This window comes from Sesamum indicum, linkage group LG1 (genome assembly GCF_000512975.1).
Source record: "Sesamum indicum cultivar Zhongzhi No. 13 linkage group LG1, S_indicum_v1.0, whole genome shotgun sequence".
Lineage (NCBI taxonomy): Eukaryota > Viridiplantae > Streptophyta > Magnoliopsida > Lamiales > Pedaliaceae > Sesamum > Sesamum indicum.
In genome coordinates this window covers 15722726-15744110 of record NC_026145.1, presented here as the reverse complement: position 1 = coordinate 15744110, position 21385 = coordinate 15722726, and the positions used below count along the sequence as shown (strand labels likewise).

Sequence of the window (21385 nt, the reverse complement as noted above, 5' to 3'; positions counted from 1 at the left end):
CTGGCACCACAATAGAGCAGGCACAATTATAGCCCAAGCCGGGGCCGGGGTTGATACATATTGCAAGAACTGAAAGCCCGCATGCTTTCTCGCACGCCGGCAGACATTTGGTGCCCAGATCCCTGTCCTGGCATGGCGTGTTTGGGATCACTTTGTAGCAAACATCTCCCTTCGTCACATTCGCTGCCAAAATTTAAATAAAATATGATTACATTATACGTACATACGAAAATTGTAGACGGAATTACATTAGGTAACGTACCCGAAAAGAGAGCAGTGGAGAGGAGAAGCAAGTAAAAATAAGTAGAAAACTGTGTTGTTTTCGCCATTCTCGCAAAATTCCTAATTGTTTTTTTTAGGACAGTTGTAGTTTGAAAAACATGTTGGAATCGGTGTTGATTTATAGAGGAGAAGTGAGAAGGAGAGAAGAGATGAAATGTTGTTTTTAGTAAGTTGGTCATAGAGCTGTAAATTACAGGAAATTGGAATTGGATGAGATGATCTCCAATTGTGTTAATTTCTCAAGATTTCATATGATCCCACTGCCCTCAATTTACTATGGTTCATTGATCTCCAATTGTGTTAATTTCTCAAGATTTCATATTATCCCACTGCCCTCAATGTACTATGGTTCATTGATCTCCAATTGTGTTAATTTCTCAAAATTTCATATGATCCACTGTCATCTCCAATTGTGTTAATTTCTCAAGATTTCATATGATTCCACTGCCCTCAATGTACTATGATTCATTGATCTCCAAATGTGTTAATTTCTCAAGATTTCATATGATCCCACTGCCCTCAATGTACTATGATTCATTGATCTCTAATTGTGTTAATTTCTCAAGATTTCATATGATCCTACTGTCCTCAATTTACTATGGTTTATTGATCTCCAATTGTGTTAATTTCTCAAGATTTCATATGATCACACTGCCCTCAATTTACTATGGTTTATTGATCTCCAATTGTGTTAGTTTCTCGAGATTTCATATAATCCCATTGCCCTCAATTTACTATGATTTTTTTCCAGTTTTTGCAATGCTTTCCCAGCATTAATTATATTATGAATCAATTTCAGATTCTGCTCAAATATTGGATTAAATGCACTTAATTACTCTCATCTCATGTGTATATTGACAATGTTGAAAAAAATAAGACCCCCTCCGCACCCCATGCCATTTTTCTTGATTGTTTTATACTAAAAATTAATTATTATAATCAATTCTTTGACATAGATCGATTTTGTAGAATACAAATTAATCATTTCTAAATAGTCTATAATTAATATAAATGAATGCTTCTGGCTTAAACATCTGATTTGCAAGACTAGTCCTCTAATAATTTTATAATTTTCTCAAAGATCCTTCAATTCTTATGTTGCCACATTTCTGATACGCATTAGATAATATTGATGAAATCTGAACCATTCATCTATACCAGATAAAATCTAGTGATTTTTAAGCAAAAGTAAAAATGATATTTTGTAATTAAAAATGATGTGTGTGATACACATCTCAAGGAGGGCTTTTTAATTATTTCCCATATGACCAACCGCCAGCTGATGGGTCCCTTGATTTCTGACGTGGAGCCTTGGTGATGGATGGGTTGCATTTGAAGTGGGCCTCAGCCGGGTCTGGTGTTGGGCTTTTCTTACCCATTCTCTAATCGTTGGGCCTCACTTATTTTGGGTTCGGACCTTCTCTTTCACTAATTATTATTATTATTTATTATATTACTAATTTTTGTAGCACGTTGTTACTATGTGCTTATAACAAAGTCTTTCATACTTTTAACATATTATAAATAAAAATAAAATATAAACCATGACATTACATTAATAAAAAGAAAGAAAGAAAAAAAATAATAATTTATTAATTAATATAAATTTTGAAAAGTTGAATAAATTATTTATTTTATCATAAAAGGGCATTTTTACTTCACAAAAAATTGATGCGGCGTTTGTGAGTGTGGATGAACTTTTCTTTTTATATTAATATAGATACACAGATAAATTAATAGTAAAATTTTAATGATTTAATCTTAATTATATGTTATTATTTATATAATATGAAGAATAGATTTAAATTTAAATTCATATCTTAAACTATCAAGTATGTTTTCATTACTTCCACTTATCTTTTTATTATTTGTAACAATGAGAATAGTTATTACTTAATTGTTTCTAAATTCTAATATATTACATTTTATATAATTTCCATAAAATAAAAACACGGCACTCTCAAAAGTGTAAGAAATACAAAATTACTAATAATCAGCCAATAGTTTTAAGAGCAACACTAACAAAATACACAAAATTCTATATCTCAAATCCAAAATTTAGGAATTGGGTACACCATCCTGTCATAACATTACATACCAACTAAATTATATGTTATAATCAGAAGATGATTTTTATACAACATTGGCAGCAGAAACCTCAGTCAAACAAATGTTCACTGAGAAGAAATTTCAAGAAAAAATCAATGAGAAGAATCAATCTTATGATACCCTCTAATCATCATCAGTACTTCCTGTCAAACTACACTCTCACTCTCAACTCTCAGAGGTTTCTGCCTTGTCTCAGAGATCATCAGTCAGATATTTGTTATGTTTTGTCTCAAATAAATGTTTGTTGTGTCATAAGATAGCCTCTGGAACTCCCAACTTACTTGTATGAAGGAAGAGCTGTCGTCTGGGGATATCGAACTTGTGCAGATTTGATACTGTGTCCGGTTGAGCCAATGGTAGCGTCCCCGTCAATGCAAGCAACGGTTCTATTAGAAACGATTGGTTTTCGCTACTCTTGCGCTCCTTATCGGCCCTCATTTCTTCGAGTAAAGCCTTACTAGTATCGATACCTGCTCAACATGCAACGCCATTAGGAATGAGGAATTCTTCTTCTTTTCACGCTACCAATTACGTTATAATTTCTTACCTGAAAGGTAACCTCCGTGCACGTATCCGCTGAACTTTTCACTTGTATGTTCGCCAGTGAAAAATATCCGTCCTACTGGCGCCTGGACAAGGTTATTACAAGCTATGTGAAAATATTGAACACTGCGTAATAAATTCTTAGGTTGCATTTGGATTGAAGGATTTGAATGCATGATGTATTCCAAATTACTGCATATCTCTGAATTCATCAATCCAAACGCAACCTTAAGAGTACTCATGGGTTTCATCTTAGTTTAGACACAAGAATCAATCAAGAATACACGAACCTTTATATCATCTATGAGTTGATGATTGACATAAATCGGGTAATTACTATAGCTGCCACGTTGGAATCGATTGTTCCACCAACGCGGTACAAGAATGTCCGTAGCATCAGGGATATCAGGGCCGAACATGTTTCTTAGCACCTCCATCGCTTCCCTCATAGTTTCTTGATCCGACTGTGCTTCGATCCGTTTGGATTCTCCGTTTGTCAAAGTCACGACAAGGATGTTGGATCCGGGATAAGCATTCTCCATGTGCTGAGATCATGATACATCAATCGGTACGATCAGTTTCACAATCAAACCCAACGACACTCCATCCTATCATATGATAAGAACAATGGTTTTTCTAGCATATTCAGTAATTAATGAACTACATTTGGGCAATAATAATTTTGATTAAGACATAAACATGAGAAAATAGATGGCAACAGAAGAAAATCATCAACTGGCACTTAATTGGCGGCTAAGTGTGACAGCCATGTCTAGCTACCGGTCATCAATAATTAATAATGTAATAGAAAATGACAACAACAACAACATATCAATTCATTTCACATAAACAAACCTGATAATGAACGCTAATCCATTAGATGACAAGCTTCATTGCGACACTTGGATTATCATAATCTTGATGGTTAACCAAAGAATTAATAAATTATATCATAAAAATCGCGTCTGATAAATTAAAATATGAACAAATTTTACCTGCCAAAATGTGTAGTAGCCTCTCCGCTCGTGGGCGTAGATGAAAAACTCTTTTCCAGGACCACATGGCCAGAATTTACGTGGAAACTTAAGAAAAACCTTGGTGTAGACCATAATGTCGCAGTTGGAGATGGCCTCGGTTTTCCATCTCTGTTGCATTGTTTATTACATCGCGTATTTATTAGTATTTGATGCACAATAACATAATTGAGGGAGCGTAAAATCATCGCAAACAAACAACGAAAGAAACAAACGTGTAGGAATTATTTATAGAACATAAAACTATTACATTGATTATGAACATGTGTTGCTAGAGCAAATATCTGTACTACTTATACATAAAGAGTTTTAACTAACGAATTGAATGATACTTCAAGTAGACAGGGTCTACTATCCGTAGTGTGGTCAAAACTTATATGTTTTTTTATCACTGTAAATTAATATACGTTCTAATCTTAGTTACGACTAAAGTATCTGTCTTTATGCTTCTCACTTGTAACAAAAAAATCTTACGCAAAAACATCAAATTAAGCAAATCATGTCATATCAACACACTATTGATAGAACCTATCACTGAATGATTGGATGTTTTTCCACCTGACCCATATGTAAGAATTTCCCTCACCCCCAGCACACAAGGAAATAAAACAAGTCATGACCATGATGGGTAGGCAGTAACAGTTCATTTTTGTCCCACATGAGGCAAAATACTGTGGACTCATAAAATGCTACCCACTGTATTGGATTTGGATGCATTAGGACAAACAAATGTAATAACATAGAAAGAGCCAAAGGTTGAACAGGCTTTTACACTCATCAATCAAGCAAGTACATTTAATATATGTATACATATGGGGTTTGCTCAATGGTCAGTGTCCAAAATCAATTTCCTCAAAACTATTTCTTATAATACTTAATAGACAGGGCAGAATCTGGTGATCCAAAAAACTTGTCGATTTGAGTCAATTAGGTAATCCAACTCAGAGGGGGACCCATATGTTGATGTTGTAGAGACAAAAGTATTTAATAAAAATGACCAAGTTCATGTAACTATTACTGCACCATATCCACATTGTTTTGTCATACACAAAACTCAGTAAACATGAAAAACAGAAAAAGAAGAGAAGACGTACGGGCAAAGGTGGAGAAAAGGAGATGAGGTGGCTTTGGAGAACACCAATGCTAACGGACAAAATCACGTAATTGGCTTCGTAAACGCAGCCATCCTCCGTTTTCACGGAAACGCCGTTTCTCGAGTGCTGCAATTCCCCAACCACCTGCAATTCCAAACCGCATTAATATTTCACAAACTCCCATCCCTTCATTTATGTATCTCATCACATTTTCTTCGTTACTCAGCACAATCCCTGCACAAACTTCCACCCACCTACCTATCCAATCTGCTTCAAGCTTCAAAATTTTCCTTTCTTTTTTGAATTTTGAAATACTCAATTCAATCAAAATAGTCGTAAAAAATTATATCGATTCAATTAATATATCAATATGATCAAGAACAACAACAACAAATTACAATAACTCACATAAAATCAGACAAACACCTACACATCTACAAAATTCAGAATTCATTCATGGGACCTCTAACAATCTTAAAAGCATGAGCTGATGTTCCAAACATCTCAAATGTATATATATTTTTTTAAACTAAAAAAGCCATTTCAAAGCTCTCGCATACAATCCCAAAAGCATCTAAATATTAATAGATTTAGAATAAAATAATTATGAGAAATTAAAATATGTTTTTGTCTATATTAATTAATCGAAAAATAAAAGTGTAGTACGTAATTGGTTAGCATTTATCAAAATTTCATTGAATTATTATTGACATAAAGGAGGGAGGGAGGGAGGGAGGGAGAGAGGCAGGCTGCCATCGCCAAAATGTCACTTTCCACAATCTAAACAACAAACAGAAAAAAGGCACAATCCGACCATTATAATCACTTTCTCTTCTATTTCCTGCACCCCCTTTTTTGTTTTTTTTCCAAAAATTAAAATCTTATTTATTATTATTATTATTATTTTGCGTTTGTTTGTAGGTGAATGATTGGTGGGAGTTGGCAAAGTCAACAAAAATGATAGATGGAATCCAAAATATTTATATATATATATATATTGAAGAGAAGAGAAGAGAATAGGAAAAACAATAAAAAAAAAAAAATTGATATTATAGGTAGAAAAAGTAAAGAATTACCTTGTTGAGTTTCAACCTGGTGTCGGAGGTAGAAAGAAAAGTGGCAGCCATGTTGTGCAGCAAATGCTCGTACCCTCTCTCGTCAGCCACCAGAAATTCCCTATCCCCAAAATCTACATATGTTGATATTGGCTCCACCTCTGTAATATTACCACGCTAATCAATTCATATTTGCTATAAATATTTGTATTTTCTTTCTCAATAAATATATAAAGGTTAAAAAATCAAAAATAAAAATGACCTGCCATTTCAAAGTCATGCAGAATAAAGTCTATTGCCAGCTCTATTGGAGTCTTTGGACCTCTGCTCACACACACACACACAAAATATTGTTTAATTATAATAATATGATGAATTAGAATTTATTAAAATTATTTTCTATAATTTGGAGGAAGATCCAAGGTAAGGTAAGAGAGACACAGTACGACGGCGTTTCAGCGTCGGCATCTGGATTAGACATCGACGACGACGACTCCTGGTTGCGCAGCTTTTGTATGGCTGATTCCACCGCCTTCTGGTAGGAATGAGCCGCTATGCCGCTTGGAAATATCTTTCCACTACCCACCCAAAAATAAAAATAATCATTAATTAAGAAAGAAACTGCTTAATTGAGTGTCGTTATCAGAGCAATTAATTAAGCTAATCAGATTAGATTAATTAATATTATGATTAGAAGAAGAAAGTAAGGAAACTAATAACTAGAACAGAATCTTTTTTAAGAAATGGTGAGGCAAAGGCAAACAACTTCTGTGTCTGTGGGCTTTCATCTGATGTTTGGTTGCTAATTATGAAGGATTAGGGTGGTTAATTTAATTAAATACATGATTAAAAAGCCAAAATCCCCATAAAGAAAAAGCAAAAAGAAAAAGAAGAAACCCATTAAAGCCCACCTCCAAATTTTAACAGAAAATTATGATTACTTCCTGCCCCACACACCCACGACTTCATCTCACCTCGCTCCACTCAAATTTTGGGCTTCTTTTTCCATATTCAGATACTCAAATTAAATTGCCAAAATAAAAGAAAATCAAGAGATGATTAATTATGATTAATTACGTTCAACCATGTTTTCAAGCGAAGCTGCATGCATATATATGCATAATTGTGTGTGTGTGTGTGTGTGTGTGTGTGACAGAGAGAGAGAGAGAGTAGGGAAGAGAGAGAGTGTGTCTGTGTACCTGTGATCGTAGATGTTGTAACGAGCGTTGCTGTAGTCAGAGAAGCAGGTGCGGAGATTGGATTGGCGGGCCAGTTCCCAGACGGGGTTGGACTGTTTACCTCCGACGCCGGCGATCCAACCAGCGCCGAGCTCCACAGTGACTCCGCCAAACTGCTCCTTCCTTATCCGGCCCCCTATCCTGTCCGCCGCCTCTAATATCAGCACGTCCTCCACCCCATTTTCTGCCAGCACTTTCGCCGCCGTAATTCCTACACACATTCACTATTTAACCACATCATTCACGCAGTAAAGATGAATTAACCACTCATCACCATGCTATCACTGCTCCCCCATACAGCATTTTCATACTAGGAAATATATACAATTAAAAAACAAAAAAGAAATAGAGAGAGAGAGGGAGAGGGCATATATATATATATATATATATATATACATATATAAAGGGTACGTGCCTGAAATACCGGCTCCGACTATGATAACGGAGAATCGGGTCGGGCTGTCCATGGTGATGAATTCAGACAAGAAGATGTAAGAACGGAGACAACAGTAGTAGTGTGGATTTGTTTGTGTTGTGTGTTGGCGAGAGAGGCAGAGGTAGCGGGAGACGGTTTTATATAGGTGGTATTAATTGTTTGTTCACCCCATCTATTAATATATACATATGGGGCCTCATCACTACACTAATTAAAACTTAATTATATATATCATTTATTAAATTTATATAAGCTAGCTGGTCTATGTTTAACTCACTAATTAGGTCTTGCTCATAAGACTTTGACTACATTAAATTCATGAAGTTGTATTTGGATTTATAGATATTAGAATAGAATTTTCAAATTTTTAATAATAAATTATTCTTTACATTTGAATTATATTTTTAAAGAATGTATTAATAAATTTAAAATTCTTTTAATACGAAAGCAATTAAAATCACTCCTAAATATTTTCTTTGAATCTAAATTTTTTCATCCAAATGCATTCCGAGTAGATATAATTAAGTCATATTATAGTATTTTATTTTCTCTTAATTTTTTCTTCTCCAAGTTATTGATATTTTTTATCAGATTTTAAATTTGAATATATTGAGTGATGTAATATTATAAAAAAAGAATATAATTTATAATTTAAATTACAGCATCAATAATATAAGTTTTGTTATCGTATAATATTCTTTAAATTCTTGGGTTTTTTTTCTGTTTAATTACTTCCCTCATCGTAATTATACTTAATTATATATATTTTTTACCATATTAACAAGAGACATTACTACTAATGATGATGATTTTATTTAATTTTAGACAAGGACAGATATAGGTGAAATATTAATTATTCCAAGAGCAACCCTAATTTTTTTTTTTTTTTGAAATTTTAGAAATTAAAATGGTGAAAGTATTTTGTACATAATTATCTTAATTAAGATAATTGTTAGATGGAAACAAAATGTGATAATAAATTATAATATTGTATAAGAGTTATTTTTTCTATTGAATTTAAATATATTTTTACATAAATAATTAATTATATTAAGATTATAAAAACTAATGAAACATAATTAACAAATATATATATCATACCACACATATTTAAGCAGAAATAATAATTATTAAAATAGACTAATTAATATATCTAATATATAAATAACAATTAGAGAAACAATTCAGTAATGTCCTAAAATCAATAAAAAGAGTAAAATGATGCAAATTATATAATATTGTATGCTAATTTAATTATACAATTTTTTAAAAAAAATGATAATATATGAATGATAACAATAAATTGATTAATATTTCAATTTAATTAATCATTAATATTCAACCAATACGTATTTATATAAAATAAAAAAAATATTTACAAATTCAATAGAATCGAACTTAGGACTACAATCTTAATCATGACACCATAACATGAGGGGCTATGCCAATTTAGAGCGAAGGAGTGGGGCGAAAGGGTGTGAGAAGTCAACATCAGAACGTGAAAAGTAATGAAGCGGCGTCGTAATCAGACTGTTAAACCAAACCGACACACGTGACCCTTTTAAATGCCAAATCCCTTCTCCTTGTGCAAGAATCTGCTGGCGCGCTATGTCCACTTCCAGTTCCAGCTCAACTCAATCAGGGACAACCAGATTTTTTCTTTTTTCTTTTTTTTTTTAATTCTTTCTCCGTCATGCACCAAACCCATATTTTAAATTTTTTTAAAAAAATTGAAAAATAAAGTAGTATTTAATTTATTTGTCTTGTGAAAGTACATTTATTGACTGGTAATGATCTTCTTGGTCATATTTACGAATAATGTTGGAAAAAAAAATAGAAATCAGTAGTTAAAAAATTAGTATGTGTTTGTTTTGTTTTCTCGTAATAATATGGTACGATATTGTGGTCCAAAGCCAAAAAAAGTATGAAATCTGTTAAAAAAAAATGAAGTTCGAACGGTGATAGAAACAATGAAGCTCAGTGGCCCCACTCACCACGATTTATAGGTTCGATTTTATGAATCTTTTTAATATAATCATTTGAAATTCTATCGTCATACCACACATCCAAACACGATATATGTGGATTCAAATGTACGTTATATGTAAATGAGGCAATTTTATATATGGCATGGTGTAAATATAAACTATTTATAATAAAAGATTTGAGTAGATATGATTTATGACGAGTTGGTTTAGTTATAGTGGGACAATAAATAATTGAGAAAGTGGACGGTACAACCCCCAAAAAAACAAAATTAAAAATAAAAATCTACTTATACCTAATTGCATCAATATTAATAATTAATGGAGTTTAGTTTATGTTAAAAGTGTAGTCCCCCCATAGCTAATTGTCTATGTGAAGGGATAATTTAAAATTTTTAAAGTGAGTTGATTCCGTTTGACTTAATTACTATCATTAATCACAACGGCAAAAGAAACCACCTCTTAATTAATTATTATTATTTATTAAATAAATGACTTCTCCAATAAGCTTATCTATATATAAACATGAAATCAAGAATAAATAATTATTGCTAATTTTTTTGGTTAAAAATAAATAATCAATGATTATTGCTAGTTGATGGTGATTTTTGCGACTGTGGCTAAAATATTTATTATTTTTCATGATTGTAATAAATAATCAATAATAAATTTTATTCTAATGATAATTTTATCAATATATAAGTCACAAAAGTTAGTGTAGGGATCGAAACTTATCATTTTTTATTTAAATAAATTTAATCTGAACAATTAAAGAGTATAAGATAAAAATTGATAAGCACTTAATTTAAACTGTTGCAGTATTGGTCCTTTTTGTTGTTGAAAGAAGGATGTCTATATACAATAGGAATAGGAGTTGGAAAGTACAGCAACAATAACCGGCCCAGTGGTCAAGAATCTATACCATATCAAATTGAAAAGGTTTTGGTGTTTATTTATTTTCTGGTATGTCATTTTTATTTTATTTATTTTTTGTTTTTTAATTTTACATTCTTTGAAGTGTAATATCATATTTAACCTTGGTATTAATTTATTCTTATCACTACCATTTTAAACTTAATTTTTTTTAAAAAAAAACACCAAAAGAATTAGGTTTCATTACAAGGGGCTTTTTTAAAATTTACTATAATTACTGTTACCCCTCATTGTTCGAAAAAATATAAATATTTCTTTACAATTAATGGTCGTCTAATAAATATCTGCTTGAGATAATTTTTGTAAGATGGTATTTGTTGGACACTAGTTAATTCTAAAAAAATATGTGTAATTTTTAAATTAAATAATGAGAATGTATTTATAATTATGGCAATTATGAAATTATTTGGCTCATGACCTAATGTAGGCCCAGCTCTAATTAAAAACTCGCCTAGAGGGCTCAAGATTTCTATGGCCCAGCCCACTTGGCCCTTCAGTCTGACGCTACCTGACCCATCCATCTGATCCAGGTAACGCGTCCTATTTAACCCTAATACTAAACCCTAATCTCCAATTCTGTAGTCTCTGACCCTTCTTTCCCTCTCTTCTCTCTCTATCTCTAGTTTCTCCCCATCTATTTGCAATGACCTTGAAACCATTTCTCTATTGCCTCTTTCTCTCTGCCTCTTTAATATGCTATTCCTATAAATGACCTCCATGGCCTCTATCCTTTCAACAAACGGACTGAAAAATGTTTATCTCCTTCTTCCTCTTTTCTAATATTTTCTCAGTTTTTAATGAACTAAGTTTTTTGAAAAACCTAAATGGTGGGTCTTTGTGGGCTAGTGAAACTGTTGTTGGCTAGTTGTTGAGCAACCATGAATTTTGTGTTGCCGGCCTCTTGTGCCTGTGGGCTTCAACTCATTGGATCTAGCTCCCTGAGCCTAAAACTCTTACTACTGTTGTTTTTTTTTTTTATAGCTCTCTGTAATTTTTGTGAGAACTGTATTAATTTTCATTTTGTTGTATATATATCTCCCTTATAATACAAAGGGTTTCGTACCCACTATTGTGCTGTAATAGTTGATTAAGGTTTGAAATTCTAGATTGTTGGCTAAAAGTGTAAACTCCCAACAATGATAAATTTTATGAGAGTTGGTTATAAATTAACCAAAAAAATTAATGAATATGACGTAAAAGTAGTTATGAATTGTTTGTAGGCTTGATTATAACTAACTAGTCGCTTTGATACTTCTTTACCCACTCAATTATTATTTAAATATTAATTAATTAATACATAAACTATAAAAACACACCACACACATTAAGAACGAATTATGCTGACACAAGCCCGAATCTAAGATAAGAATTGGGTCGTTATCTGTCGATTCAGTTGCTTGCAATTGAGAAGGTTCTACGTATTTATGTCGTCCAATGGTCGTTTCTTTGAATTAGGTAATTCACTTTAATTATCACTATTTACCCCCCCTCATGATTTCCTAATTATTAGTTAATGATATGTCCGTCAGGTTGGTTAACTGTTCACAAATTGACTAATTAGTCTATTAATTCTAGTGAGTTGTCACGTAGTAATTGGCCCATTTGGCGCCATATTTGATCCCAAAATTATTTTTTATTTTTTTTAATATAAATAAATATTTCATCAAGATTTTTTTATGGTGCTATAGAAATCTATGTTGTGGAATAAAGATGATGGAAAATTGATTATCAAGAACAAAAATGAAAAAAAAAAAAAGAAAAAGAAATTGAAGGAAAATCGTTGTCTAAAATTCAGCCCGTTTTATATTCTCTTGGCCTAGTTTACAATTTTCTTTTTCTTTTAAATACTTGCAAATTTTATTGTGGGATTTCATTAAAAATCAAATTATTTTTATATCAATTTAGAATCTTTTGAGAATTGGAGACGAATTCGAATTCTTTAATTTTTTTTTTCAATTTTTATTGCTTCGAGGTTTACGTGAGCCTTAATTTACTTCCATGTGATATTGAATAAAAAAAATTAATTTTGATCGTGTTTTTTTAAATGAAACAATTTATCTTCATAGTTTTATTTTAAAAAACACAGGGATATAAATTACTATTCTTTTAATAGATAAATATTTTACTTATTTACAAATATCATAGAAAAATTATTTATATATTTATTTTAAAATCGTTGCAAACACAGTCGGACGATTTTAGCATTATGAGAGGAAGACATGGATTCCTAGTAGAGTGATACTGATACTCATCATCATGGCTTTAACGTAGGACTTCCACAAGACAAGACAAGGTCTCCATTGGTAAGACTTTGAACTCTTTCCATGGGATTTTGCATGTAAATTGAATGGGTTTGAGTATGGAGATGATGGATCTGTAGCTAAATTAAGCTGTCCATAACTACCAACAAATATTAATGGATGATTATATGTCAATATTTAATATTTACATATATGTCCATCACAAAAGATATAATTAAAGGTCATGTCCTAGATGATTAATATATACTATTTCCTCTCGTCTGTAATTAATTTGAAACGCTTAATGCATCAGATATATAATATTCTTCTACTTCATTTTTTACCATACAAAATGAATGTAGAAACAGTTGGGGAAACAGTTTTGATCCTCTTTTTAAACCAAAAAAAAAAAAAAAAATGTCTTCAATCTTGAAAATAGGGGTTAAAATGAAAAACATTGAAGTAGAGGGGCAGGAGAACAAATTCCTTTTCCTTGGGGTCATAATTAATAATATTTCAACTTTTGCATGGGAAAGAATATAACAATGGAGAAAACACCACAAGCAAACACCGGAATTGCAGCCCCCAATTTCTCTCTTCTATCCCATTTGATGGGCTCAAAGCGATCAATTCTCTCCCACGTATCTATAAAAACTTGAAAATTTTGGCTTAATGTTGAAGAAAAGAGCTGCAGGTTTCAAAGGGCAGAATATGGGAAGGTACTCGGAGCTTCTTGACGTTACTCTGAGGATCTTCAGCAGATTTCACTCTCACTGCCCGCAAACTGCCCGCATGTACTACCACCCTCCTGCTGCCCACAAGGATAGCGCCCACCACCACGACGATGCCGCCACCACGGAGCCTGCAGCGGCGGTGATGGGCCGCTTTGATACTACTGATTTCATTCTTTATACTGTTGCTTAAATGCTTGACTGAGACTGATATACTGAAGGAAATATGTCGCATCATAATTACCCATACAACTTTCTTTTTCTTTTTTTTTCATGTGATTCTTTTCATTTATTGAAGGGATTAAATCTATTTGACTTTATAATTATATTGATTTATCTCTTAATTTATGCAACATTATTATTTCAAGATATTATATGATTTTCCAGACGTTCAAAAAGGGAGCTTATATATAATTTGGGCAAAAAAAAAATTTAGTCTCGTTAAAAAATGTCATTTTCGTTTTTAGTACGACAATTGTTATGGGTCTGAATTTTGATACCATTAAATCCTAAAATATGTATGTTTTTGTCCCAAATTAGCGGCAGAGGCCATGTGCCTCGCACGTGGATGTCAAGGGTCGTTACCTCCTATTCACTACGTGATTTTGACTTCAAAGATCATGTTTAATTGTACCAAAATAATAATAAAAAAAAAAGGTTTTTTTGTACCATTAAAAGAAAAAAAAATATTTTTGACTAACTTTGGCATAAATTATAAGAATATTCTTTTATTTTTTATAAAAATAAAAATGTTAGAAAATATATATAATAAAATAGCTCTAAAATTATAATTATTTGTAATTCAAATAATTTTTAAGATCTTGTTTACTAGTTTTGAAATTAAATTATTATTTGGTCTAAAAATATATTAATATTTGATCACAAACTATAAAAACTAAAATTTATTTTTTGAGTAAAATTATTAGATATATTATTAGATAATAATTAATTTTTAAATTAAAATTATTTACATTCGAGATAAATTGTAGCAACTATTAATTTTTTTGATTAAAATTTTATTTTATTTGAAAATATTTAATAAACTTTGATCATAAATTAAAAGAATTAAAATTATATTTTAATATAAATAATAAAATATTTTATAATTTATAATTATTTATTTTAGATAAATTCTAGCATATTTTAATTATTTTAAAAATTAAATTGTTATTTATTCTAAAAATATTTAATAAACTTTGACCAAAAAAAGTAAGAAATAAAGTTTTTTTCCTAATATTTATCTCTAATGTAAATAACTATAATGTAAAAGTTAATTTATTATTTAATAAAATAAAATTTATCTAATACTTTATTCAAAATAAATTTTAATTTTTTATAGTTTGTAATCAAATATTAATATATTTTTAGAGCAAATAATAATTTAAGTTTAAAAATAGTAAAATAGATCCTAGAAATTGTTTGAAATAAAAATAATTCTAATTTTATAACTATTTATTATATATATTAAAATAAATTTTTCCTAATATTTTCATTTTTGTTAAAAAAGTTCTTATTAAACAGTCATGTGCACTGCAAATGACTTTACGGGACAAAAAGACTTATTTTTGAAATTAATGGTACCAAAATCCGAACGCGCAACAATTGTACATCTACTTTAAGTCGTTGTATTTTAGTTAGACAAAATAATTAATGCACAAGACAAATGGTCTTTGCTGTTAGCACCTGTGCGAAACAATACAATCTACCTCGACTTCACCAATACAGCTATCACATCATGTCTGCTTATGCTTATTGAACTTTTTGTCTTGCATATGCAATGCATTGTTGTTTTGAAAAATTACTAATATACTTGTACGAACACAAGTACTTGAGCGTGTGGGTATAGACAGACAGATTGGTGCATAAACCAGACTGCAATTTCTAGTTCATTTTACCCGGTGATACCATCCCTAGTGCACCTTACAATAACTGTCTGAAGGTAACAGATGCTAGCAGTTGGACCTGTGCAGCATCGGCTGTACCAAAATCCCATTTAGACCACAATCTGATTTGGCTACACTACACCAACATAAGAGAAATTGGGAAATAGACACAATCAGAGAAATTCAGGTTTGCTAAAAACAGTATCCTATTTTCTTGCCATTCTGAGAATACACTGTAGAGGAAAGATACTTGGGGGAGATAGGCGAAAGCAAGTCTCATGATATCAAACAGATACAGAAATAAAGCAACTAGCGGTATCACAATACACACCAAGACAGCAGGTTACAAGCAAATCCAACCTAGTGAGTACCACAAACGGTCCCGATCAAAACCATCTATTAGTCAGGATCCCTAAAATTATTGGATACACATTGCAGCAGGGGGCGTGCAGGTCCTGTCGCTTACACGTTACTGAGTTGGCAAGTCGGGCTTGCGAGCCAAAAAGAAAAACATCGATGTGAAAATCTCTTTCCTGAAAAACCGGACCATGAAGCATCAGAAAGAATCTAGAAATGGAAATGTCACCATGAAGCCTTTGCATCTTTACAAAGACTCGATATGGTACAAAAATTTGAAGGAAGTACAAGGAGACGAGGCTCTTACTTGCCCCCGGCAACAAGTCCTTCTGCGGCTTTCTCTAAGAAAGCTTGAACCCTTTGGCTTCCCTTTGGCGCAACTCCCAGTGTTTCTAGGGCCTTAACCTACAACAAAGATACCAAGTAAAGAAATATTGTTAGCACGAGAATGGAAAAAAGAAGAAGGGGAAAATATGACGAGGCAGGGGGCGCAGCAAGAGAAAGAGAGTAGATAACTACTGATACATACGAGATGTAGCATAAGGAATTTATGTACAAAAAGTAGACGTATGACTCTTACCATATTTCTGGTAAAAAAACGTCCAACAGACGTCAACCGGAAACTGCTGAGAGAGAAGTGACTTGTATCCATGGGCAAGTACCACGGAACGGGTGAGTCCAACGCAAGATCTTTCTCCCACACAATCTTTAGCAGGAAGAAAATACAGTTAATGTTATTTATAATTATCTGGGAAACTCTGCAGAGCAGTCAAGATGTTGCTACTCACTTCAAAACCAGCTTGCTTAAGAGCTTCAAGGCATTGATGTGTCCTTCTAATGTCAGGGAGGCCATTACCGAGTTCAATTTCCGCCTGCATGGGAGGTATTTAATATTAAACCTAAGCATCGTAGCAAAGTCAATTCAGAAGCATTTTAACAAATATGGTGATCACCTTAATCTGCTGGTGTTCTTCATTGTTAGGGTCATAGCCATCAGTCATGCACCACTCATATGCAGCAAAACACTGGCCGGGTTTCAGTACTCTGTATATCTCCTTATAGCAGCCAACCTGAAAGGCGGCAGATCAAGCAAAAGGCAGCTTAATTTTTTTTTTTCCCTTTCTGAAAAAAAATGGCAAGGAGATTTACTTTGTAAAAGAGATAATAATGCGGACATCTCCTGGAGTCTAGGCATATAACAAAGGAACCCCATTTTTTAATTTTACATCGACATTTCTTCAATCATGTTTCACATTATAGATTCTCTCCTTGCAGTCCAGTCCTTACGGAATCAATAATGTAAAACAGGACTGTAAGCGGTGCAGTGTAATTTTTTAGAGCCGAGTGGTTGTTTTTGTAATATGTTCTAGTCTCTGGGGATGTTAGTATAATTATCAAATAAAAAGTTGGCATATCTTGGTCAATGATAAATAGAAATAGGTCTACATACCGCATCTGGGGCGTGGCATGTGGCTTCAATTGCATAGACTGCATCAAAGCTGTTATCGGGGAATGGCATTTTCATGAAATCAGCCTGCAGTTACTAAGAAATATTAGAAATAATAGAATATCAAAATCAGCAAGCAATACAAAGTACAAACTTGATCTCCCAAGTACTGACTTTAACGAAGTCACAAGTCTGGTCCAGACCAGCCATCCGGTTTAGGGCCTGCACCGTCAGAGATAAATATAGATGTGATCCAAAGAGAAAAAGTGTTCCAAGTTGGAAGAAACATATGCACATGACACGATAATATGATATCATTTCATATAAGTGAAAATAAAATCTGTTTGTTTTAGGTTAGGAGGAGGATACGTCTAGGACATAAAAATATAATATCATAGAAATGAATCTAAAATTGAAATAAGTGTGGTAACAGAACAGAATCATGGAATTTTCTGCAACTATGGTAGTCAAGAAAAAATCCTTCAACATGGTATAGATTTATGCAATCTTGCTTTCTGGCAACGTAAATGGACGCGTACCTTTCCGCGAGATATCTGGTACTCATTGTTGTTGAGACCAGTGACGGATGTGGAACTGCAAGATGTCAATACAAGATAATAAGCAGTTGAATGTTATACTAGGTCACACTAAAGTGTCTGAAAAACTTTCTGAAATGTCATAATTTCTGGTAGTGTCATCATGCGTTTTGTGTCTCGGTACCTTTACAAATTCTTGTGGGTGCAAAACTCTCATAAACCACTAGTTGCAAGGCATATCGAAATGAGCACATAAACATTGAATTAAGTAAAACCTGAATGAACTAACTTCTCATATTACCTGAATCGAGCAATTTCTCTTAATGGTCCACCAATTCCACATCCTACATCCAAGACCTAGAGACATGGACTAAAGCTCAACATTGATTTGAAGGAAACAATTATAGGGCTAATGTAGTTCTGAATGAAAGCCGAGAATAATACCTTCTGCCTCGGTTTCAGCCCAAGTTGTAAGGCAAGGAAATGCTCGTGCCGCTTAATACTCTCCTTGAGAGACTCACCTTTCCATCTGCGGAAGGTTGTGTTAACTTTAATTAGGGGAATTGCAAAGAGATGCAATTAGAAGGGTTTACAACTGTCTCACCATAGGACATACATTATGTAAACATAAACAAAATCGATAACTTAATGGCTCAGTTTGATTGTTGGAACATTTTTTCATTGCTAAGCAGGGCATTGTCAAAAGAATCGACTTTGAAGTCATATTTACCCCAACTCCTTTTAGACCTAACAGGCAAATTTGAATAGTCATGTCGGGGAGAATTAGTTTATTCCCTTTATACTTCTTCATTTAATTTTGAAACTATGTAAATTAGTGCTTATGGTGCCTTCCACTGAGAAGCATGATTGAGTGAAAAAAAAAATATAAATAAAAACTAAGACCTAAAGAAGTAAACCCTTCACCTGGGTGCAAAATGGAAAGATTCTCCCCATCCGTACTCATAGAAACTTGTGACAAGATCATAGTACTTGTTAACCTGGAAAACATGACGAGGTAATATAAGATTTCCAAGTAATTTTGTAGCTAAGTGAACTCTGTCATATTTAAATGGTGAATTAGCAAAATGGATCCTGAAGATAGCAAGCATCTGAATGAAAGAGCACAAACTATGTCATTTCTCAAAATGAGATCACAATTTATGTAAATCTAAAGCTTGTCTATGAGTATAAACCATCAGCTCACGTCCATAAACGAGAATATAAGGCAGCATAGCCACCCTTTCAGCAAAAGTGGAAAAACTACATTTCAGGCAGATTCAAATACTTCTGCACGAGCTCCAAAGATGCTACTACTATCATTGGTTCACTGGATTTGTTTCGAAGATTTGCTGTCATTTTAGATGTTGCTTTCTTCTGTATGTGTCTATAGTAGTTGAAATGAGAAGGAAAGTGGAGGATAAGGGACGGAGGTGAAACAGGGAATAACATGCCTTTTTATTTTCTTTTGTGTAGAAAAAGATGGTGGTACATTGTGCCAAGGACAAGATCCCTCCTGAGTGTAACATCTAGCGTACCTGTGTAACCCGCATTTGGGACCAACACGTGTGTGGAGGTGCTAAATATTTTGAATAAGTCACCTTTATCAAATATTTTCAAGAGAATAACAGCCCATTCCACCACCCCAGGAATTTCAATAACTTATTTTTCAATATTAACAAGTTAAATAGATTTTCTTTAGTTATTATTCATGCTCTGAGTTTACAGCAGGAGAAGAACGACGTATTTGCACGTTTATGACCTTCATGAATCAAGATAGAAGGCAATAAGCAGGTCTTGATTCCAATATTTTTCACAAGCAATTCAATGAGACTGGGTTTTGTTACTAACACATAATACAAGTGAGGATCACTTAAAAATCCAGAAAACCACCAAATGTTTTAGAATTACATTTATATTCTTTTAGGATCAAAAGGGAAATACAGTAAGATTATTGAAAACCAGGTAACAACTCACCATGTCGGTGTAGTTGGATTTTCTCTCTTCTTCCTGGCCTCCATAGCAGACATGATACTTCTCGTACCTGATTTACAAACCACACATGAATAACAATTCATAGAAGATAATGAAACTAAAAGGACAAACTACATAAAGCCTTCTCATCAACACCATGGAAAAGAAGAAAGTCCAATTGAAAAGGAGAACACACAGTTTTAGAATTAAATGATCTGAAAGCAACCATTACTAATTCCTGAAAGTTCCAATTCCATGTCAACTTTGTAAAAATTTATTCAATCCAAATCACATAAAGGAATAATAGGAAATATGGACAGCCACTTGTCAAAAGCATATAATTTGTATTCATGAATTGACCTTCACTACAGTAATTCAAATAAAAAGTTAACTGATGCATACTTAAGTCTTATCACACACACAAACTCTCCACCAAACAAAAAGGAAAAACCCAAAAAACACAAGGGACCACATGAATATCTGTTAACATGTGATTTCAAATTCAAGACTAGCCAGATCTCCCACAATTATGAGTAAGATACTAATCCAAATTTCCATGCACTCACTTATCCCTAATTGGTCGCCGCAACAACAGGAAAGATCAGCAAATATCCAGCTTTCTTAATCAATGGCAGGTAACCAAAAAATCATATCACAAGGAAATTTTAGAAAAAGAAAAAAAAAAGTAAAAAAGAAAAAGACAGTCCCATGCTTCTATTGACCCAGAGACAGAGACTTGATCGCATCCACATAATTGAGCATTCGTTCATAAGACATAAATTACACCAAAAACCTCATCAAGAACGCAGATTACCTGAAAAGCACACACCTTTACACTACTTCAACAATCACATTCCAGAAAAACACACACTACACACAGTGGGAGGGTGGGAAAAGTGAAGCTTACTTGTCTACAGCGGAGAGAACATTGTCCTTCTCAATCTTCCCACCAACCCCAGATGCCAGATCCAACGTTCCCAGGTTAGGCATCTCTGTTTCCACAAATCCTCAGCCTCTCAAAATGCAATCTATGAGATCTGAAACAAAAAGAGAAACGAAAATGAACAGCATGCACATATACAAACAAGAAACAGATGGAACAATGCAGGTGAAGTTGAGTCGCACCAGAAGGGTCAAAGAATCTTAGGACCCTTTTGAGAGACTGAGAGAGAAGAAAAAAGCGAGAGGGGTTGAAAAAGGTGTGAAATTGGGAGTAAATAAAAGAGAAAGGAACGGAAGAAACGGGAAGAGAGAGAAAGGGATATTAGAAAAAGGTGGTGAGTAGTGAGACTGAGCGGTGACACCAGTGTGAACTGTACTGTGGTCTTTTGTTGTTTAGCGGTTTCCTAAACGACACTGCTTCTAAGTGGTTGCCAAGTCAGAGGTGCGCGTGCCACTGCCACTCAATCTTCTTCCTTCAACATCGTCCGGCTGGCGGCATAATTGTCATTTTGGTCCACAAATATAATCAGTTATACAATTTTAACTCTTAAATAATTTAATATTGTAGT

At 33.0% G+C, this 21385-nt stretch overlaps 2 protein-coding genes across 2 annotated transcripts; both read right to left on the bottom strand.

Moving 5' to 3' along the window:
- Nucleotides 2302-7927, bottom strand: LOC105169299 (polyamine oxidase 1). The gene is made up of 10 exons (XM_011089673.2): nt 7771-7927; nt 7317-7566; nt 6564-6695; nt 6380-6441; nt 6139-6278; nt 5063-5206; nt 3930-4079; nt 3225-3479; nt 2939-3020; nt 2302-2861 (listed from the first exon to the last, which is right to left on the bottom strand). Exons 1-10 carry the CDS (start codon nt 7820-7822, stop codon nt 2641-2643), a joined length of 1488 nt encoding a protein of 495 aa, XP_011087975.1. The 5' UTR covers nt 7823-7927; the 3' UTR covers nt 2302-2640.
- Nucleotides 15728-21157, bottom strand: LOC105169293 (cycloartenol-C-24-methyltransferase). Its single transcript, XM_011089669.2, has 14 exons — nt 21000-21157; nt 20782-20911; nt 19878-19944; nt 18828-18901; nt 18348-18432; nt 18205-18260; nt 17907-17961; nt 17542-17589; nt 17371-17454; nt 16874-16990; nt 16709-16792; nt 16501-16626; nt 16228-16325; nt 15728-16096 (listed from the first exon to the last, which is right to left on the bottom strand). The coding sequence occupies exons 2-14, from the start codon at nt 20862-20864 to the stop codon at nt 16033-16035; spliced, it is 1041 nt and encodes a 346-aa protein (XP_011087971.1). The 5' UTR covers nt 20865-20911; nt 21000-21157; the 3' UTR covers nt 15728-16032.

Bases quoted from the DNA above. Each gene is read 5' to 3' on its own strand.
- LOC105169299 (XM_011089673.2), bottom strand. From the start codon at position 7,822: ATGGACAGCCCGACCCGATTCTCCGTTATCATAGTCGGAGCCGGTATT. The intron at 3,480-3,929 runs GTAAAATTTGTT...TCATGATCTCAG, and splicing joins GCTACTACACATTTTGGCAG to CACATGGAGAATGCTTATCC. The intron at 2,862-2,938 runs GTAAGAAATTAT...CATGTTGAGCAG, and splicing joins GCACGGAGGTTACCTTTCAG to GTATCGATACTAGTAAGGCT.
- LOC105169293 (XM_011089669.2), bottom strand. From the start codon at position 20,864: ATGCCTAACCTGGGAACGTTGGATCTGGCATCTGGGGTTGGTGGGAAG. The intron at 16,793-16,873 runs GTGATCACCATA...CCTCCCATGCAG, and splicing joins AAGAACACCAGCAGATTAAG to GCGGAAATTGAACTCGGTAA. The intron at 16,097-16,227 runs GTAAGAGCCTCG...CCGGTTTTTCAG, and splicing joins GGACTTGTTGCCGGGGGCAA to GAAAGAGATTTTCACATCGA.